At 40.3% G+C, this 20,577-nt stretch overlaps 4 protein-coding genes across 8 annotated transcripts; 3 read left to right on the forward strand and 1 right to left on the reverse strand.

Annotated features, from left to right (window-relative positions):
- Positions 1–79: 79 nt before the first annotated feature.
- kbtbd12 (kelch repeat and BTB (POZ) domain containing 12) lies at positions 80–3,558 on the forward strand. The gene is made up of 6 exons (XM_018685787.2): positions 80–241; positions 616–1,776; positions 1,848–2,118; positions 2,262–2,412; positions 2,531–2,728; positions 2,822–3,558. Exons 2-6 carry the CDS (start codon positions 704–706, stop codon positions 2,989–2,991), a joined length of 1,863 nt encoding a protein of 620 aa, XP_018541303.1. The 5' UTR covers positions 80–241; positions 616–703; the 3' UTR covers positions 2,992–3,558.
- A 260-nt stretch (positions 3,559–3,818) lies between these two features.
- On the reverse strand, positions 3,819–8,451 carry iho1 (interactor of HORMAD1 1). Of its 4 annotated transcripts, XM_018685790.2 has the most exons (8): positions 7,431–7,560; positions 7,169–7,237; positions 6,615–6,753; positions 5,963–6,099; positions 5,609–5,657; positions 5,433–5,517; positions 4,971–5,087; positions 3,819–4,849 (listed from the first exon to the last, which is right to left on the reverse strand). In XM_018685790.2, the coding sequence occupies exons 2-7, from the start codon at positions 7,222–7,224 to the stop codon at positions 4,984–4,986; spliced, it is 570 nt and encodes a 189-aa protein (XP_018541306.1). In that variant the 5' UTR covers positions 7,225–7,237; positions 7,431–7,560; the 3' UTR covers positions 3,819–4,849; positions 4,971–4,983. The 4 variants fall into 4 exon arrangements, with proteins under 4 accessions (XP_018541306.1, XP_050930152.1, XP_050930151.1 ...); XM_051074195.1 differs by lacking the exon at positions 7,431–7,560 and adding an exon at positions 8,335–8,451 and having other exon boundaries at positions 3,819–5,087; XM_051074194.1 differs by having other exon boundaries at positions 3,819–5,087; positions 7,509–7,595.
- A 51-nt stretch (positions 8,452–8,502) lies between these two features.
- lg12h1orf159 (linkage group 12 C1orf159 homolog) lies at positions 8,503–13,891 on the forward strand. 2 transcript variants are annotated; one of them, XM_018685794.2, is made up of 10 exons: positions 8,503–8,699; positions 9,822–9,902; positions 9,987–10,071; positions 10,608–10,704; positions 10,810–10,866; positions 11,082–11,216; positions 11,398–11,423; positions 11,607–11,631; positions 11,773–11,885; positions 12,613–13,891. In XM_018685794.2, exons 3-9 carry the CDS (start codon positions 10,051–10,053, stop codon positions 11,874–11,876), a joined length of 465 nt encoding a protein of 154 aa, XP_018541310.1. In that variant the 5' UTR covers positions 8,503–8,699; positions 9,822–9,902; positions 9,987–10,050; the 3' UTR covers positions 11,877–11,885; positions 12,613–13,891. The 2 variants fall into 2 exon arrangements, with proteins under 2 accessions (XP_018541310.1, XP_018541309.1); XM_018685793.2 differs by having other exon boundaries at positions 11,773–13,891.
- A 778-nt stretch (positions 13,892–14,669) lies between these two features.
- LOC108889339 (PPARGC1 and ESRR induced regulator, muscle 1) lies at positions 14,670–20,447 on the forward strand. The gene is made up of 5 exons (XM_051074618.1): positions 14,670–14,848; positions 15,605–15,938; positions 15,995–18,551; positions 18,706–18,822; positions 19,090–20,447. The coding sequence occupies exons 2-5, from the start codon at positions 15,630–15,632 to the stop codon at positions 19,173–19,175; spliced, it is 3,069 nt and encodes a 1,022-aa protein (XP_050930575.1). The 5' UTR covers positions 14,670–14,848; positions 15,605–15,629; the 3' UTR covers positions 19,176–20,447.
- Positions 20,448–20,577: the final 130 nt, after the last annotated feature.

Below are 20,577 nucleotides of genomic sequence, written 5' to 3' on the forward strand. Positions count from 1 at the left end.
CCCCTCTGACCCACTTGCTGTGTGCCACAACACTGTCTATTTTTGGGTTAGTGGCTCATAGGGCCTCAGCAGCCGAGGGGGTACATATCTTTGTCTCTTGCAATCACTCAGACCCTCGCTGACCCCCCTGACTGACATGTTCGGCAACATCAACAACACATATAGCCTGATGAAAAACATGGATATTCACTGGTCTTTTTAGACCGAAGACAACAGCAGACAAGAGGCACTGATGACTTTGGTAAGACTTTAAACAAAGGGCAAGCATACTGCATGAGATGGTCAGCTATAGTACTCACTTGTAAGACTGCACATGCTCTTGTATATCAACAATGGTGGCCTTTTGCCATATATAAAACTAATCAGAAAATGTAGTTTGTTAGAATACTGGCTGCTGAAATATGTTGAAAGTTTCCTTATAGGTTTGTTGTTACTGTAGGTAGAATGGTTTTCATAAATGGTCAAAACTGCTTGTGGTAACTAAGTAAAAAACATTTGCTTTACACATATCTTCACGTGAAGATGCATAAAATTATATTGCAAAATCAAAAAAGGTATGGTGTGGTATTGATGGCAACTTAACCTCGTTTCTGATTTATCTTCTTTGTTTTTCAGACACAACCTCCTTACTAGTTGTTCACAAGTGCACAAAACCTCCTGTGTGACTTTGTAAATATTATTATTACTGACAAGTTGAAGCAAAATGGATCTTACAGCCAAACATGGGTTGGTGCTGCTGGACCAGTTGAGGAGGATGAGGGAGACTGAGCATCTGACAGATGTGGTGCTGGTGGCTGAGGGCATCAGCTTTCCCTGTCACAGAGTTGTTCTGTCCGCCTTCAGCCCTTACTTCCGTGTTATGTTTACATGTGGCCTTCGCGAGTGCAACAACAGAGAAATATTCCTACGTGACACCCCCGCGGACAGCCTGGCTCTCCTCCTGAACTACATGTACTGCTCAGATCTCCCTCTCACCAACTCCAACGTACAAGGCATCTCCATTGCGGCTTTTCTCCTGCAGATGGACGACGTCTTCACTCGCTGTCAGCAGCACATGACCGAGAACATGGATGCCTCCAACTGCCTCGGCGTGTACTACTTTGCCCGTGACCTCGGTGCGGAGGAGCTGGCTGACCAAGCTCAGCGCTACCTGAGGCAGCACTTTGTCCAAGTCTGCCAGAGTGAGGAGGTCCTGGAGCTGGAGGCTCATCAGCTGGGGAAGCTCCTGACCTCTGATGACCTTAATGTTTCCAGAGAAGAGACCATCCTGGATGTGGTCCTTCGCTGGGTCAAACACAGCACGCTGATGGATGAAGAGGTTCGCATTCGCCACCTTCCAGAGCTCCTGAGGAAGGTTCGCCTTCCGCTGATAAACCCTGACTACCTAAGAGAGGCGATGAGGAGAAACACGGCCCTGCTGGCTGATGCTGAATGTCTGGAGATGCTGAATGAAGCCTTGGAGGCCACAACGATGCATCCCTCAGCTGCACCACGTAAACTAAAGCTGCGGTACGGCATGGAGACCACAGATCTGCTGCTCTGTGTCGGGAATGATGGCAGTGGGATTAGGTCAAGATATGGCAACTTTGCTGAGCGCAGCTTTTGCTATGCCCCATCCACAGGCCGAACCTACTACATCACTTCACCTCGCTATGGAGAGGCTCTGGGGTATGTGTGTGCCGGGGTCGTAACTGAAAGAAACGACATTATTGTGGCAGGAGAGGCGAGTGCGCGCAGAATGGCCCGACAGAAGGACGTGACAGTTGAGATCTACAGGTGAGATGAACATGAAGTGATGCATTAGCTTTCCCCACACAGATGGTACTGACCGCAGTCTTGTGTCGCAGGTATAAAGTTGAGGCCCAAGGGAGCTGGGAGCGCCTGACTTCAGCAGAGTACCGCGATTCTTACGCCCTCGGATCACTGGGTGACACTCTGTACCTGCTGGGTGGGCAGATGAAGCTGAAGAACCAGTTTCTCATCAGTAATTGTGTAGAGCGATGGTCTCTGCAGGGTGGACCCTGGAGGAGTGCTGCACCCCTGCCTCTGCCTTTGGCCTATCACAGCGTGGTCAGAATGAAAGATCGCCTTTATGTGATGGGTGGTCGAACCCCACAGGTGACATGAAAACACACATACACCTACGCTCTGTTTGGTTCTTGTGAAATCTAGAAAGTATCAACACATCTAATAACAGCTCTTACAGTGTTAGTGTGTGACTCTTGTCTGAGTGCACCTGCTCTGCTTTGTCATCCATCCAGTCATACCGGATGGATGATGAGCCCGACCGTCTTAGTAACCGCCTTCTTGAGTACGATCCAAACACAAACAAGTGGACAGAACTATGTCCCATGAAGTACTCAAAGTACCGCTGCAGTGCTGTGGTACTCAATGGTGAAATTTTTGTAATGGGTAAGACTATTTGCTCTATTTCAATGCACATTATTGTCATGATTCTGCTAAATGACTTGGAATCTACTGATTTCTGTAAGACTTGCCATTTGAAGAGAACATGATTTTGCACCTACAGGAGGCATTGGCTGTGAAGGCATGGACCGCGGCCAGTCACGCCACTGCCTCGATGCTGTGGAGATCTACAACGCGGATGGAGACTACTGGAGGGATGGCCCTCGTCTCCCATGTGCACAGCTGTCACTGCGCACCAATGCCTGTAATGCAGGAGTGGTGGGAGGCAAGATCTATGTGTGTGGATATTACAAAGGAGCAGGTAATGAAATATCCACATCCAGTGAAAGAAAGATGTTTGAAAGAGGTTTCCAAATGACTGTAAATACTCCTTCTGTGTCTTCACAACCCTCAGATCGCCACGACGATATCACAAAGGACATTTTAGAGCTGGACCCATGGGAGAACCGGTGGACAGTGGTGGCTCGGCGCGCCCTGATGCACGACAACTATGACGTCTGCTTAGTGGCAAGCCTCAACCCAAGGGGACTCATGTCCCCACCGGCAGACTTAGTCAAACAGTGACACCCCTGTCAGATCAGATCAAAGTCTGTTTGGGAGAATTAGTGACAGAAATCAATTACTAATTATTAATGCACTTAACGCTGGGCCAAAGGCATTCATTTTTTTCAAGCAGAAAAGGTCTTAGTGCTCTGCATGAAAGAGGATCTGCGGTTAATGATTTGCACGCTGTTGAAGGAGAATAGAAAGATAATTTTGTAAATAGTGTTTTTGTTGCTTTTTTTTAATTTTATTGTGTAACATCTGCAGAGAAGATTGATCGCCTGCAGCTGGTGGTTCATAACTGAAACAGTATTATTATCAACACCAGGAAATGGTGTCCTTTGACAGTAAACAGATAAGAATTATGAGAGGTATGAGGTATGTTTGCTCAAGCAGATTAAAACTGTTTTTGTGCTAATAAACAAGCAACCTAGCAATATAATGTAGCATGGTTGTTGTGGTTTGAACACAAACACTTTTTAATTTCTGATTTAAATGTGCACTTGCCAGTTTATTAGGTATACCTGGTTCCAACTAATGCAGTCTTATCCAACAGTCCTGCAATAAATCCTGCCTTCATGAATGTTACAGTGTTTAGTTGTTTTGTGTTTTTTTTTTTTTTGTTTTTTTATCAAAAACTGTTTTAGAAAGGTGTTACTTAGTTTTAGAGTCTGTAGTTTGTGGTGCTTTTGAAATGTATTGCATTATACTGAGAGGTGTTTCTAATATTTAGTCTACAACCAGTGATATAAAAATGGTGGACAGAATATCAAAAAACACATGTATGGGATGTGACATTAAGGGGAAATTGACAAATTGCTATCACTGACACTATTACTACAAAACAGTGTATCTTCATGCCTTTCAGTTTATTATCAATGTAAAGTCAGCAAAATCAGTAGTGAATAAGTTAATTTTAAAGTATAGATGCTAAACTGTTATCTGCAATTTGTTTTCAGTTGGCAAAAAAATGAACAAGATTAAAAACTTAAATATTTGTAATTCTTTGTGGTTCACTCTGTCCTTAACTTACTCTTTCTTCAAAAACTGAATCCACAACTAACAGAACATAGGCTACAAGTGATAATAAATATAATAATAAACACAACACTGTTCTGAGTCCTCTGCTCATCCTCCAAAACCCCTTAATCAGAATCGCAATCCATTTGAAACAACTGCCAGAAACCTTCAGGATTCACTGGGGTCTTGGGCTCAACTGACTGCTTCTCTAAGATGGTTTCGATTCCTGTGAGGCACACTGAGCTGTTGCTATCCTGAGACCAGCAGGTGAGAGGGGTGATGAAACACCCTCAGCTTCACTGGACCTCCTCTCCCTGTTCAGTGGTATCAGACAGTCTGGGTTTAGATTGTCACGACTGGTTACTGTGTTCAGAACACGGCGCTCACAGAGAGGTGTTGAAACATTCTGCAGTTTGTGACAGTTCATCAGAGGTTGAATGTTTTCATCCGGGACAGTGCGTTTACTCCTCTGTGAGAGCACCAGTGGCCTTTTCTTGCGCCTCCTGAGGCCTCTGAGGATAAGTTTCCTCTTTCCAATGCAGCAGCTGGGATCCCGAGGGGGGACTTCAACCTGTTTGTGTTCAGGGTTGTACGATATACATGAAAGCGCAGTGCCTTCAACCTTGTTGCCCTGCAGGATGTTGGAGAGTGACTGTTCCAGCCCTGGTGATGTCTGATTGGCACTGTCCACCACTCTCTGAGGACTGGGTTTGGCTGAATGCTCTGAGACCAGGGTGCTGAGCAGCTTCAGGGCCTCCTCAAGCATGTTTCGTTCTCTCTCCTGTTCTTCTCTAAGACTCTCGAGACTACTCTTTAAGCTTTGCAGATTTAAACCAAGTTCTGCTGTGGCGTCTCCATTCTTAAGGATAGAAATGAACAATTATCCTCATCACTAATCGAAAACATTTGCTAACAACCAAAATCTATTCTCAAGTAATTGAAAATGCAGCTACCTACACCATAAATTACATGCTAATCACCTTTTTCACCCTTTCAGTCCAGCTCTGTGATCACCTCTTCGTGGGAGTTCACTTTATTTACCAGAGTCTCAAATTGTTGGGAAATGTCTCTCTGAAGACCCTTCAGATTATTTTGCACTGGGATGAACCAACAGAAAGATAAAAGAGAGGTCAATGGATAATAATTTGTGAAATTATTTCAGGACCATGAAATAATTTCACAAATTTAGGTGAGATTATGAGTGACCAAGGTCTAATTATTGGGCAAAGAGCACCCTCTACTGGTGCCAAGAAATGCTTGCTTACTGCCTTTTTTTTTTTTAAACATACACATATACACACACACACACACACACACACACACACACACACACACACATATATATATATATATATATATATATATATATATATCTTAACCACATCTATACTATGCAGGGTGCAGCTTGAAATAAATACATATCAGTCCTTTAGGAAACTTACATGTTAATGCAAAACTGTCAAATTTTTCAAGGACAGTTTGGCACACAGCCATATTTTTTTCTGTGCCAGTGACCAATTGTTGTATCTGAAAGACATTATAGTATTTTTTACATATTGTATCTACAGGAGAGAGGAGGTATAATCAGAAAATAGAATGAATGCCTGTTACCACTTACATTGCTCAGAGTTTCTCTAGTAAGTTGACATTCTTTGACTAAAAGATCACTGTTTAAGAAAAAGGACAGATAGTAAAAGAATTCACAAGTGATAAGGGCCATTTTTATGTAGTCTGCAGACTACATTTGTTTTTTAATTAACGTTCATCTAATTCTTAACCGTATTTATATAATTTCATCCTCTTGTAATATATTTGCTGTGTTTGCAAAGGTTTTATTTATTTCAAATGAGTTATATGTATGTACAGTATATGCAATGATGTAAAGCACTCAGAGCTTCATTGTAATTATGAGAGGTAAATACACACAATTAAAATGTATTATTATTGTTAAGTGTATGAATCCCACAAGTACCTGACATTTTTTTCTTTAGCCTTTTTCCTGTCATCTTCAAATTTATCCAGTATGCCAAAAGCTCTAGTTTTGTCCTTCAAGTCTCCAAACAGGAGAGGTTTAGTGTGATAACTGTTTGACATTTTTGGATCACTGCCCTAAATAGGGACAAAAAAAAACCAAGAGGTTAAGACATATGAAACAGACATAACCATTTTTCACATAATCTGAGAGGTAATTCATAAATCTGTACATACTCATGGTCCCATAGTTAGGTTATGTTTTCCTATCACAAGCCTTATTGATTTCATAAAGACAAACAAGAATGCACTGTATCACAGAATTATCAATACTGAAACACCTACTCTTCATACCAACAATACACCTGCTCATTGATTTCCAACATGGCACACAATGGCCCAATACTATCAGAAATAGCACAGGGATAGATGAGTCAGTAAAACAGACATAGCAAACAATATATTATATGCTGTGGTAAAAAAAAAATAGTAGTTAGATTTTATCTATTTAGATCTGCATTATGTTAAAACGATACACTATATGGATGTATGAACTTACTAAAGAAACAAAAGCAGAAATGTGGTAACTCACTGAATGATATCACTTTGACATCACCAAGAATCACCAACAAGACAAAGCTGATAAATCTCACCTCTTGTGAACTTTGCTGGGAGGTCCTGGATGACATGCTCATATCCTGAGATGTGCCCTGAGAATTTTCAGGCCAAAACTGAGATCCAAAGAATAACTGAGAGTCTGTGAAGCTGGAGTAGCCACTGGTAGACACATTCCTGTCGATTGTTTTATCCCCGTGAGGTTTGATACATGAAGAGAACACAAACACATAATTTGTTTGTGCAGCAATAGAAATGTGTCAGTGAGTTGAACATTGTTCCATTTTTATTATCTATTAATCTGCCAATAATTTTCTTGATTAATCAATTTATCGTTTTGCCTATGAAATGAGGGGCCTAGTATAATGTGCATCAGCTCAAGGAAACATATTCAAATTAATTACTTCAAATTGTTTTATTCAACCTTCAACAATACCCCAAATTATCCTAGTTATTGCCACATATGACAAAACAAAGAATCAAATCCTCACAGAGAAGCTAAAACCAGCTTATGATTCGCAGACTTAAGACTAATGACAACAGCCTCATATATACACAGTAAATGAGACGTTAACAGGTTAAAGTTAGTTACCTGCTTCCGGGTGGGATGCTCAGCATGTCTTTTATGTTCCTTAAATGATTCATCATTGCTTTTGGTTACCTGTTCACAAAGACAAGTTAGCAATAGTTTAGCTAACTGTAGTACAGCAGCTCGCTGATGTTTTGGAGTCGTGGAAGTTAGCTTAGTTAGCATTAACCTGATGTATGTTAATAGGCGTCAGTAGCTAGTTAACTTAGCTAGCATAGTCGCTTTAAAATTTGGTTGGCGTTAACTGTTAAGATAGGAGTTTTACCACATGCTTGTCGTGTTAAGTTCAGTGGTGTGTCATGGTTATCGTGGATTAAACACTTAAATACTAAATTAGACCTACAGTTAAGGCGCGCAGTAAACAGGTAGCGAGTAGGTCCATTTAAATCTCCCGCCGTACGTCCTCCCAGAGCGAGGCTAGGCTGCATTCAGGTACCGCCTGAAAAGCCCCCTCCGCGACTTGGTATGACCGAAACAAACGTCGAGCAAACACTAAGGTGTTTATTTGCTTTGGAGATAGTATTGTATTTATAAAACATATTTATTTATTTATGTGCTCTATGGTATCATCGACATTTATTTTTCCCTCAAGTCCATTACGTATATTCAATTTCTTTAAGATGTTTTCTATCTAAGTGAAAATAAATCAGTTTGTCATGAGGTTCTTTGAATGCACGACGCTCCTGCTGGTGGGTATGCTAGTGAGTCGGTATGTATCTTGTGGCTAATAGGGTTATGTTGTCTTAACCACAGTGTTAAAAACAACAGAAGACAATTGACGCAGACAATATAACAGTACATTATCATTGCTAATCCCATTAAAGTGGGTTAACCAGTATGACTGGATTACCAAAGTGGGCAACTGTCCTGGGGCCCCAGACCCAGAGGTATAATTAAAATCACTGCCAGTTTTGTACTCAGATATACACTCAGTTGTCCATTTATTAGGGACTAGCTAAAACTAATGTAGTCTGATTTACATTTCGCACAGTATCCCTGTCTTTTGCATCTACGTCCGGTTCACACGGGACAATCAAAGGGCAGATAAGGAGATAAGGACAAAATGGTAAAAGGGTGAGAACAAGCATTGTACCAGCAAACGAAACATTAAAACCCAATAAAAATTGAATCAAGCAAAGTCAACCTAAACAGTTTCAACAAAAATTTACCCGTGCAGCCCTCGTGAAAGCAGAGTTTACTGCAGGACAGTTGTATTCGCCTCCATTAGTTTTAGCTAGGCATGAGTACACCTGATAAACTGGTAACTGTGTGCGTAGGTTTTGTCAATAAAGCATGAAAACAGTTTGAGGTTTTATTTTGAAAATCACACCCGGAAGTGTATACGCTAAATGAAACTCAGTAGCTGTGAGTTCCGCGCTGCAGGCTTATCTGTTTGTCCTGCAGGGGTGTGTTGATGACAAATCCGCCAACATTTTTTTTTAAGTGACTGTCTGGTCTCTGCGGAGGAAGAGACCTGACGTTGATTAAACCACACCGAGGAGGTCTGGTCAGGCCAAAGCCTGGTGTTTGGCTGGTGAGTGAACTTTTTGTGTCTCTACATTCACCAGTGTGCAGGTGGTGGTTAGTCTGTGGCTGTAAACATACCCACGATAAGGTAAAACAGATTCACACAGATTAGACACACAGTTTCCTCTAACGCTGACATCGTTATTTTAGCTGACTGTTGACACACTCACGGCACAACTTCATCTTGGTGACAGGTGCTAGCTAGCTAAACACACTGGTTGTGTCACATAACTGATTTTAGCACATTTCTGAGACATTAGCTGTGTTGTCTAACGATTTACCCTGGAAATAATCACGTCGCACTGAAAAAGGAAGGTGTAAAAGTTACAAATTATAACGTAAAGTTCTCAATCACAACAATCAGTCTTATTGAATGCTGCCCCCTCAGGGATATGTAAACTCTTGTTGTTGTGGGTGACTCATTTTGTTAAATTTGCAGCATCAGTTGTGTATTTGTTTTTCCGACTGACCCTAATTTTAACCTAACCACAGACAGAACAAGAATTTAACTTGTCATTGTCGTATTGTGACATCAGCCAAGTGAAGGCAGTTATAAAAGCCCTCTGTGTTTAAAAGGGAAAGTTTTGTTTTGTGACAAATGAAGGGGGAAGCAAAATTTGTTAATGGACTTTAGTTAAAAAAAAAAAAAAGAAGTTACAAGTGACATAGCCTTGCACTACATCTCAGAAATATCAGTAGGTTTCAGTATCTTTTGTCTTTTGAGACATATGACAATGCAATATCCAAGTTTTTTTTACCGATACCACAGTAACTGTACTTTTTTCAGTACCTTACTTTGAGATATGAAGATGATTTTTAAACAAACATTTTTTATTTTATTTAACAAAAGAAGCCAAGTTGAAATAATATATATTGGCTAATCACAAGAAGTAACAAAAAATTGTCACCTAAAATAAAAGACAGTTTTCAGTTCTCACATTTCAATCTGTGACATGTATCTAAGTTTGTATAATGCATTTATTGTTTTAGTTAAACGTTCAGCCTGCACAAGTGTAGTTTGATCATTCTTTTCTGTGGGATAAATGGGTGAAGGTACAGTACATGTCCTACTGTGTTCCCAGTCAGAGTGATTGATGTGTATCTAATTCAAGCCTGTTTGTTCTCCAAGGGTTCGAATATGGCTCTGTCATTCCTTTTGGTCTTGGCTGCTACTGTGATTCTTATCAGACCAGAAACACCTGTAACAAAGGTAATTACCTACCTAAAGGGCCAGTGTGTTCTTTTTTTCAGGCTCCACTCATTTGATAATCTGTGAACGCTGCTCTGTTCACAGGCCTTACATCAGAACTCGCTTGAGTGCTGTGGCGAGAAACAGAGAGTGAACAATTCATGTTCAAATGACACTCATTGTGAACCAGGTACTGTGGATGTTTTGAATGACTTATCACTAGTTACATGTAGAACATCACATTATTATCACCACTTTGAGATTAGTGGGAGTGAAAGGATATTCTGGTCATCAATCTAAATACACAGATGATATGTATATAAAACACAGTCAGTTGAATTTTGTTTCAACAGCATAATGTAATTTGCTGTTTGAATTGCTTCTTCGTGTGTGTGTGTGTGTGTGTGAGGTGTTTGCTGAGTTTAAAACTATTGAGATTATTCACCATGTGAGCTCAGATGAATGATTTATTAAGCTGTTCACTACCTTTGGATAAATAAATGCTGTTCCTCATTGTGCTCCCTGTGCTTCATCCTTGACATGTTGTGAAAAAGAAAAGCATTGTTCTGTTAACATGAAACTTTTAAAACTGTACTAGGCAGAGAAAATGATTCTGTTTCATTTAACACCAGTAAACATGATATAAATGCACAATATCCAGCAAGTCATGAACATTTCTTTCCATCATAAAATATCTGAAATATATTATTCTTTTGAATACCTCAGGCTGCTTCTTGCGTGTCCTTGAGAACAGCAACACCTGTTTGCATATTCTGTGACTCAGCAGCTGTGGATCTGGAGAACATAACAGTCTGCACCTACAGTAAGGACTGGGAACTGTTCATAAACAAAAATAAATATGCATAAATAAAAAATCTGTTTTGGGGCCTGTACTTTTTTAAATTTGCACTTTTTCTGTCCACACTAGACTACACAGTGGAGCGGAAGAATCACACAACTGTAACTACTGTCATTCCTAAAATTGGTAAGATATGTCTACAGTTATTACAGACTGATTTACAAATTTTATTTATGGGTGATGATTTAGGATGAATGAATTTGAAATGTAAGTTAAAAAGAGCAAAATACTTTTATGTGGGTAACAAGATGTGCGTGTCAATAAGAGTAAATGCAGCCAATAAGATAATCATCATATTTCTCATCATCTGTTTCCTGTTGTGTCTTTGTGTTTTTGAGCAGGAGGGCCAGGCGTGGCGGCCTCTCTTCTCCTGGGAACACTGTTGATCAGCCTGTTCCTGATCCTGTCTGTTGCCTCCTTTTTCTACCTCAAACGCTCCAACCGACTCCCGAGCATCTTCTACCGCCGCAACAAGGGTAGGCACTGAAATATGAAGCGGCTCCTGCTGACTTACCACACCCATTTAATCCTAGATAATACACCATGGAGGTGCTTGAAGGACATGAAAAGCACAATGTTATTGCTTTGCCTCATTGATATCATTTGACTTTCAGTCAGTTAAACTCAAAAATAATTTTGTTTTGTTTACTTTTACAGCCTTTATTTTCCAACCAAGCGAGACAGTAAGTCAATTTTACTGTTTGTTCATAGCTAATCATGCATTACAGCACATTCAGAGACTTATGCAAAGACCGTAAATCTGTTTATTTTAACTTCAGCGATGTTCTCTGGTAGTACAAAGACATTTTCTATGTGTTTGTGTCTTTAAGGGATAGTTATAATTCCTTTCTTATTTTTCCTCCCAGGCTGTCATGATCCCGTCTTCCTCAGGTAAGACTACAGCCTAAACTACCTCTCTGATCTTGCTGAACAGGTTATAGTGTAATGTCAAGCCAGTGACTAATACAAAGAAGTGCTGCATTTTTTAGGACTACTGTAGTAACAACAAGCTTGTGTTTCTTTGTTTTGAAGTGAGGAAGCCCAGATATGTCAGAAGGGAGCGACCGTCCGCAGCATCGACAGTGAATAGTGCCACCATATCCACCACATCCTCTACTCAAGTCTATAATGTGTAGGAGGCACAGGTAGGAGAGAAAGCTCAGGAAGGATGTTAGATTTTCTTATCAAGCGTGAAGAAAAACCAGTTGACTCGTATAGACGCCAAATGTAACTGTAACATCTTATCTACACAGCCTTTGACTTGTTCATATTAAATACTTTTTTTCTGTGAAAACAAGCAAACACATGATAACCTATGTGTCCAAGGAAAAATAGTTTCAGTATTTCTCTGTAAATTTGAAACGTCACGGGTCAGTTTGTAGCTTCCACCTGCTCATGCAGCAGTGTTGTGATGAACAGATTCATCACTCAGGATCACTCCTTGGTTTGTCTAAACACTGTCAGGAAGAGCTGGTGGCCGATTAGCTTAGCATAAAGACTGGAAATAGGGTGAAATAGTGAGCCTGGGGTTGTAGAAAAAAATTCAAGTTATATCTCTGTATGAAAACCAAATGGAAAAACAACAATTTGGGGGATTATTCACCAGACTTTTTCATTGCTTTTCCAGTTTGGTTTTATTATGTATTAAACAAATGAGATATAATGTGTCAATTATTGAGCTTTAGAGGTGCTGGACCCTTGGACAGAGCCAGGTAGCTGTTCTCCCATTTCCAGTCTTTATGTTAAGCTAGGCTAACATCTCCTGGCTGCAGCTCCATTTCTAACAGACAAACATGAGGCTGGTATCAGTCCTCTCATCTTGGCTGTTCCTTTAAGCGAAAGGTTTCATAATTACATGGATCTGTCTTTTAGACCCATGAGAGGAATAAAACCAGTGACCAAGTTGAGCAACAGTGACAATGATCTGTGGATCTGTGGGAGTGACAGTCCAGCAACGTTTGATGGAAGCTTGTTTTTTTTCTGAGTTTGCCAATTAGGACATTGTTTTTTTTGTTTGTTTTTTTTTTACGTGTGTGTGATATTTATTTGTATTTTTGTAACCGTGCACTGAATTTTACTGATTAGAATCGGGCCAAGAGAATGAATCATGTGTCAAATTTGAATTCTTCTGGTTTAAGGGGACATTGCAGAGAGAGTTGGGTTATTGTAGGCGCTGTGTTGATTGTTGATTGTTTGACAAACTTGTGTTTTTATTGTTGCGTTTGTATTTATTATTTTTGTGAGCTATAGCAAGGTGAATGTATCTCACATGTACAACAAATCATACTTAGCAGATGCATGCATCATTCATTACATTCCACAGCAGACCCACCTGCACACTGATAGAGGTAATCTTAAGAAACAAAATCATGTTTCTTTTCTGTAATCCTACTTAAAGTTTTAAAATGCTAATTTTGGTCCATGAAGTTAAGTTTGATTCCAATAAGGTTTTTCTCTCAAAACATAATATTTTTCAATCCTCCTGCACTTTATTTGTCTGAGGTGATCAGCTGATGTTAAACTTTACTTTTAAAAAGAAATTCTCAATATTACTTGTTGCCATCAAGTGTGATTGAGGTTGTTTTGTTGTAAACTGGCAACATTATTGTTGCAATGTGAACATTACTTGACTACTCTTATCTTTGCCAAATGTTCTTTGAAGAAAATGGCTTTTACTTTGTGCCATTACTGTGATTGCTGTGCCATTATGAGCTTTAAATGCAGCCAGGAAAACATTTAGTCTAGACGTGATGAATAATTGGGTATCTGAATAGTATCCAGTGGCCTTTACTGTGCACAATTTGAAAACTAAGGCTAGTTATCCAAGTTTTATTCGCTACGTGGTATTTTATTTCATATATTTTTATATCTTGACAACACTAAGGCTGTATGAAAAGTCATTTCCATCTTCAGTATATGTGGTGCAATCTGAAGTGAGCCAGAGAAAAAGCAGCAATCATTCCATGAATATTCCCCTTCTTTGCTTTGTGTTTGCTGTTGTACAGAAAACCATAAGCTGAATACATGTACATATTGTTTTCTACAAATGATGTATTGTTTTTGTAATGATGTACATATACTAGTTTCAATGCCATGAAGAATGTTCTGAAGACGTACGTATTGTTTGCAGAAATAAAGCACCTTTCCATAATCAGTCTCTCTCTATGCAGTTATATGAACCATCACACTGCTGTTTTTTGACACTTGTTAGCTTAAACTACATATTGTTTAAAGACACATTTGAATCATTTTGACATGTTTCTAATAGACAATGCATCACTGTGCAGGTTATTACTTTTTAATTTCCCCACTGGTTGTTGGACAGATTGATTGGCTGTCACCAGAGGAAAATAACTTAATCAGGGCTGGAAAACACTTAATTTATCCTGATTGTTAACATTATACACATGAGAAACAAAGATAATACATTTCTTTATTTTCACTTGAGATAATAAATATCCAAATTAATTAATTAATGCTCTAATTTCCAGCTTTGGGAGACATGTTTGCGATAGAAACTGATGTTGCAGCCCAGAATAGTTTTGGGTATCACAATGTATTTCTTTACTATTTGCCACATACTTTTTTTTTTATCTCCTTGCACTTGCTCATAGATTTAGCTTCTATTACATTTGCACTCTCCTACTGCACTGAAGATTTAGTGTTGTCTGTCACTTGTAAATCACTTTGGATAAAAGCATCAGCTAAATTATTCTGAAGACAGTTAAAACTATTTTGACACTTTAAATATAGTATTCAGTATATATTTAGAATATCTATAATGGTAACAAAATATGTCAGTGCCCTTTCACTGTATGTCCATCATGTCTAATAATAAAATTGATTATTGATCTTACCTCTGATGAACGTAAAGGGGTCTTGTATTTTTGGTCACTGAAATGTCACACCTCTGGAAACGTAGGGAAGGACGTTTGCCGCAGCAGCTACATGTGACTGGGCACATTACTCTATTTATAACAGCTGAGGGCAAGGCCCCAGTCTGACATATGCAAGGACAGACGGACGGACGGACATCAGAGCTGAAATGTTTCCTGCAGGGACAAAGTACTGACACCTTCAAACTGGATGTCTGGTCCTTCTGCAACAGGTAGGTCACCATTTACTGCAGAAACAGATAAACACTGATTTACTATAGCGACAGGTTTCATGTTAGTTGTTTTAATGAAGTAGTAATACAAGACCTTTAATGACTTTGAAGGAAAGTAGTTTAAAGAATTAAATAACAGTGTTCCTCGTGTTTAAAGTGAAAGTGACCCTGATGACTATTTAACGCTGAGACAATTAACCGTAAAGCTAAAACAATAGCTTGAAAATGAGGAATTATTTGAGTCTGCACAATTTTCAGTAAGCTTTGAATGTTTATATCATTTCATATTTTCTGTTTACAAAAGTCTGCCACTGAATGTGTTTGTTAAGATGATACAGTAAGTTGTACCCTGACATTGGATAGCTGAATCTTTCATATCAGGTCATATGACATGTTTTCTAAGAGCAGGGCCGTGGAGTATTTTGGGTCAGTCTGTTATGGAGCTTGTGACCAAGGTTCTCTGGTGTTGCTTTGCTGCTCTCTGAGCTCGTCACTTCTCCAGCTTTGAACTAACACAGAAGCTTGTTTTGCATTCTGCGCAATTGTTTCCCACTGACAGCTGATTACAGCAACGTTAAGCTTTAGACAGATGCATCTGCTCTATATTTAACTCCAATTTGTTGATGTAACTTCAGCTATAACCCAGTGGGGTTACTGGGGATGAAACTGCTACATTGCAACTTATCATTTCTAATGAAAAATAAACATTTGAATGTGTTAACTCTCATCTTTATATTTTCTCTTCTTTTTTTCCAGATTGAAGAGCGTGTGAGGTATCAAAATGGATGATTTAGATCACAGCATGCACATTGCGGAGTTTGACTGGACCAGCTTCTACGATGAGAGTGAGGAGTGCCGCCTACTGCAGCCTTCGCTCGCCTGCCCTGATAACCTGAGCCTCAGCGATTCAGAGGATCCCGAAAACTCAAGTCCAGTCTTCAACAAGGGGCAGAATGAGATACAGCAGAGCCCTGACGTGAGTGGTGATGGAGCAGAGAGCAACGCCCCAGGATGCAGCACAGGAGAAGAGAACAGTGTGAAGTTGTCGATGAAGCTGCAACAACAGTGGAGAACAAGCTGGAGAAGAAAGTGACTCTGAAATATGCCTCGATTGTCTTGAAGGAAGTGCAAAAGAGGTGCACATGAGGACTGCAGAAGACATCACAGGGGAGACAACAATGCATGTTCAGTGTCCAGGAGCATCTACAGAGCCTGGAAAAAGTGAACAGAGATCTGCAAATGGAAACAGATCATTCTAGAAATGAACCTGATCCACTGTCTCTTAACCAAACAGAGGCTAATGAGAATGAGCCAAACGCCGCAGATGGAGCTACAAGTGAGGATACGAGTGGTGTCTCTCCAAGGGCAGCAGAGAAGGAGCGCTGGTTTGTGACCGTAAATGACAGCCCTGCACGACAGCGTGTGCGAGCCACCTCTGTAAAAAAAAAACGAAGACAAAAAAAACCTTGTAGAAATGGTCACGTGTGCATCCCTGGGCAAGAGGAATCACCTGAAAATGGCTTGGAGTTACAGATAAATATGGATAAAAATGAATCTGAGGGAGGGAGGGACATGGGCGGCTTCACTCAATCAATCCAAAAGTTAATGGTTCAAAACTCAGGAGGGCTTCAAAGTGCTGAAATAAATCCTGAGAGCATTTCACATTCATTGCAAATGTCTTGTGAAGAAGACAGTTTATCAGAAAAACTGGTTATCTCCCATCCCCCGATAGAAAATATCACTGAGCCGATAACAGACAGAAATAAACATGAAACTGGCAGCTCTGCATCCACATCACATGACACCTTTACTCCCAAAGACCCGTCACAGCTGGAGAGTGCGGAGTCAGACGAGTTCGAGGATGGTGTTGAGTTCTTCCCCAGTTATGACTCTGAAAGTTATTTGTCTGCTGCCGAATCAGTGGAGGACACTCAGCACTTTCTCATTGAAAAACTTCAACCTGTGGATTTAATACAGTTGCAGCACTCAGGGTCTCCGACGTCGCAGACTGAGCGCGACTTCACACAGGACAGAAAAATGCTTCCTTGCGACAGCGTTCTCTCCTGCAATGCAGCAGCCACTGACTGCGATGGTTATGAACGAGCTGATGTCGATCCCACCCTGACATTTCCATCTGCTGGCCAGAGAGCCAACAAAATGCCAGATGATAACCCAGCATGCGATGATAACACGCAGCACAGCACGGTGCTCCACACGCTCTCGGACACACCTGGCTTCCAAAATGACACAATAAATCTTTCAGCATCTGGTAGCTCTTCAGGAGATCGGCTCAATCCTCCCCCTGTTCCTGATTTAACTGTAACACCTTGCCCTGTGGCTGACAGCCCTGAAACATACGCTGAAGCTGCAGGCCACACTCGACCTGTGTATGCCATTTCTGCCTTTTGGGATGAAATGGAAAAACTGACGATAAATGACATTTTGCAGCTAAGGATGGGTAAGAGCACGCCTCCCAGGGACACGCAAGAAACAGCAATGGCAAACGAAGATGAATCTCTTACAAGTCAGAACTCCCTGGTTGACACTGTGCAGTACAGTTCGTCTGACAGTGGTCTGATGGATGCATCGGACACTGCCGATTCGGACTACTTCACCCAGCCTGACGAGTCTAAGCCAGACCGCTCAAGCTGCGAGTTTTCAACCTCAGATTTCGAAGAGGAGTACTGGCAGTTCCTTGGAGCCAGTAGGAACCCCAGTCCTGATCCTCAAAGCAAAAACCAAAGGACTGATGACTATCCTTTTCTGTCACCCGAGGAGTGGTCATCCACAAGTTCTGAAGGAAAGGAAACGCCTGTGCCTTTGGAGGACTTTGAGGGACAGTGGTTCGAGAATCGGGAGTCACGTACTTTGAGCGAACTTGCGTGGCCAAGACGGATAGCAAAGAGCAAAAGCATGCACAATGTACAAGCTCTTAACACAGATGATTTAACTTTACCCTTTGGTGATGATGAGAGTAGTCTGTTTCTCAGCAGCTGTCAGTCTCTGGAGGACAACGTGGTTTTGAAAGTGAGCGATAGCCTTGGCACACTAATACCAGCACCTTTTCTATCCAACACAGACATACTGGATGAACATTATCAAATATCCTTCCCAGAGGTGTTTGAGTACTTTTTCGCAGATGACAAAACAAAGACTGACTCCAGGTGCGTTGCTGTCTATGATCCAGAGGACATCTCAGTAGCTCCCATGTTTGGCTACACTCTTTGTACATTCAGGGATGAATTACCATTCTCCTCCCTCCACGATTCCCAGTGCAGTGAGGAGAAACCCATCCCCATCTTCTCTTGTTCCCATCCCACCATCAGAGAGCTTACATTCCCAAAATCGGACTATGTCTTCCTGAGCGCAGACTGCAAGATGGCAGCGGAGGATGTGGATGACTTTTCTCCAATCAGAGTTGTGTCTCGCTCTTTCATCCAGGCCAATCAGCACGGGACGTCTGCAGCGGCCGCTGGTGGGTCTCGCAGCTGGAAAAGTTTGCTGTCGATGAGGAAGATTTGCTTCCACAACAAAGGCAGCATCTGGTGCCGAAGGTCCGGTGCCTGGGTGTTTCCAGTCAAGTATGAGAGGACGGAGAGAAAGCATCCACCAATCGCTGCACTCACAGAGGGAAAAGGCTCTTCAACTCCTTCCCAGTTGCTCACAGTGCAGCAGAGCATTTTGGCAACTATACAACCAACAAGTAAGCAAGAGCTCTTGTACTCTGTCCTGGATGTAAAAAACAACAGAAGGAAAGGAAATACATCCAAACCTATAACTATAATTAAAGAAAATGACTTTTTTTATAACTATAATTAAAGAAAATGACTTTTTTTGCATATTTATGTATCTTACAGAGCGAGAGGGCATCTTCTCTACGCTGAAGCAGTCAGATATGTGTTTGGTCTGCATTGCCTTTGCCTCCTGGGTACTGAAATCCTCTGATCCAGAGGCAGCTGATGCCTGGAAAGCAGGTATGATACTTCTGCTGTGATAGCCATTATTCATCAAATATGTCTGAAATACAATATTAAAGGCCCTGAAAATGTATTTTCTCAGGAAAAAAAGTTTGGGGTTTTTTGCTCATGACTTAACATTGGATTTAAAATCTAATAGACCCAGTTGCTAATATTTTTCACTGCTCTTCCCTTCTAAAATGAAACTAATTTTAACAGCGATTGCTGCGCATTTAATTCTCAGTTTAACTTGGTGAATGTAACCTTTATTAAAATCTTGTTCAGCTCTGCTGGCAAATGTGAGTGCACTATCAGCGATCCAGTATCTGCGGCAGTATGTGAAGAAGAGGAGTCCTCAAGATGATCCCTGACACATAATGTACACACAAGAGAAGTCATTTCCAAACATTTTTCACCTGGGTCCATCTATAAAAATACATCCACTGTATATATGTCAAATAACTGCTAAATATCTACTGTTTTAGCGTAAGCATTGGTTTCCAAGTTACAATACATCACATAAAGATAGAAGTTGGTAAATTGATGTTTTAAGTTTTTTTTTCAGCCTGAAACTAGTTAGACTGATTATACTCTGATGTGCAATAATTAGAGATTAAGTGAAAGAAGAATAAGGATTAGAAAAACTAAAGGATTAAATTTCAAAGATAACAAGTAATTAATATATGTAATATAAATATTAAAATGTTAATATGCATATTTTCAGTGCAGGAAAATGTCAAATATGTGTATTAAGAAATGTGCTGGCATGCTACAATATGGTGCAACAGACAGTGGGTGCCTGCTTACTTTTTCCAGATTCTCTTGGCTTGATTCTAAACTTTATCAGTTCTGGGTAAACTGATGTTACTATATGGACCATTATGTAAGCACAGAAGCTCATAGTTTTTAACACTTACGGTGTAACAGCAGCATGTTGGCTTTTGATGCACGTGGGGTGTGTTTGCAGAGGATGAAAATGAGGATAAAAGCCTGAAAGAAAGTCATGATGTAGATATGGGTATGGTTTGTTGTAAGAAAAGACTAGTTAGCAGGTGACAGCTTGAGCTGTGTGATTGGAAAGCTTTGTCTAAAACAATGGTTCCCTATTTACATATTTATGCCCCTGTAATTAAAACTAATCAGTGTTAAACAGTAAGGAAAAACAAAAGATTAGAGACAACCCTGAAAATTCAAGTAACTCTTTGTAGCTGGTTTTTGTTTTTTCTTGCTTCACAACCCCTCAGATTAATCTTATGACCCCTTGTGGGTGTCTGGACCCCCAGGTTGGGAGCCACTGCTCTAAAATGCTATATAGTCAAAAGGCCAGGGCAGCATCTGACGCAATAAGAGATCTGTCACATCCTGTGTTGGAAAAAAATATAAGCTGCTTTGTAGCTTTAAGTAGCTTTTTGCATAACTTCATAAGTGACATTTCCATTAGGTGCTGCTGTCTCAAACGCTTTCAAGTATTAATGCCGAGTGATTTATTGTTGCCACTTAAAAACTATTTTGTGTACAGAACTACAATCACATAATTGTACTTGTACTTATACTTCATATCTCTTTACATGCAAAACTTGGTTCACATGATTTCCATATATGACAGATGTGTGATTTAATGCAATAAAACAATGAATATGTAACTCTCTTCTCTGTCTAAATTGATGGGTGCATGCATAAGCAGGAAGTATACTGCTATTTTTCTACAGTTTATAACTCAGACATAAACTCTAAGTATGTTTTTTTCTGTGTACAGAGGAACTCCATCTGCAA

This window comes from Lates calcarifer, linkage group LG12, assembly GCF_001640805.2.
Source record: "Lates calcarifer isolate ASB-BC8 linkage group LG12, TLL_Latcal_v3, whole genome shotgun sequence".
Classification (NCBI taxonomy): domain Eukaryota; kingdom Metazoa; phylum Chordata; class Actinopteri; family Centropomidae; genus Lates; species Lates calcarifer.

Coding starts and splice junctions, on each gene's coding strand:
- kbtbd12 (XM_018685787.2), top strand. CDS start 704: ATGGATCTTACAGCCAAACATGGGTTGGTGCTGCTGGACCAGTTGAGG. Junction 2,413..2,530: donor TGGTGAAATTTTTGTAATGG/GTAAGACTATTT, acceptor TTGCACCTACAG/GAGGCATTGGCTGTGAAGGC. Junction 2,729..2,821: donor TGGATATTACAAAGGAGCAG/GTAATGAAATAT, acceptor CACAACCCTCAG/ATCGCCACGACGATATCACA.
- iho1 (XM_051074195.1), bottom strand. CDS start 7,224: ATGATGAATCATTTAAGGAACATAAAAGACATGCTGAGCATCCCACCC. Junction 6,754..7,168: donor AGCATCCCACCCGGAAGCAG/GTAACTAACTTT, acceptor AACAATCGACAG/GAATGTGTCTACCAGTGGCT. Junction 5,658..5,962: donor GCTAAAGAAAAAAATGTCAG/GTACTTGTGGGA, acceptor TTTCTTAAACAG/TGATCTTTTAGTCAAAGAAT.
- lg12h1orf159 (XM_018685793.2), top strand. CDS start 10,051: ATGACACTCATTGTGAACCAG. Junction 10,072..10,607: donor TGACACTCATTGTGAACCAG/GTACTGTGGATG, acceptor TGAATACCTCAG/GCTGCTTCTTGCGTGTCCTT. Junction 11,217..11,397: donor CTTCTACCGCCGCAACAAGG/GTAGGCACTGAA, acceptor TTACTTTTACAG/CCTTTATTTTCCAACCAAGC.
- LOC108889339 (XM_051074618.1), top strand. CDS start 15,630: ATGGATGATTTAGATCACAGCATGCACATTGCGGAGTTTGACTGGACC. Junction 15,939..15,994: donor GAACAAGCTGGAGAAGAAAG/TGACTCTGAAAT, acceptor AGGTGCACATGA/GGACTGCAGAAGACATCACA. Junction 18,823..19,089: donor AGCTGATGCCTGGAAAGCAG/GTATGATACTTC, acceptor AATCTTGTTCAG/CTCTGCTGGCAAATGTGAGT.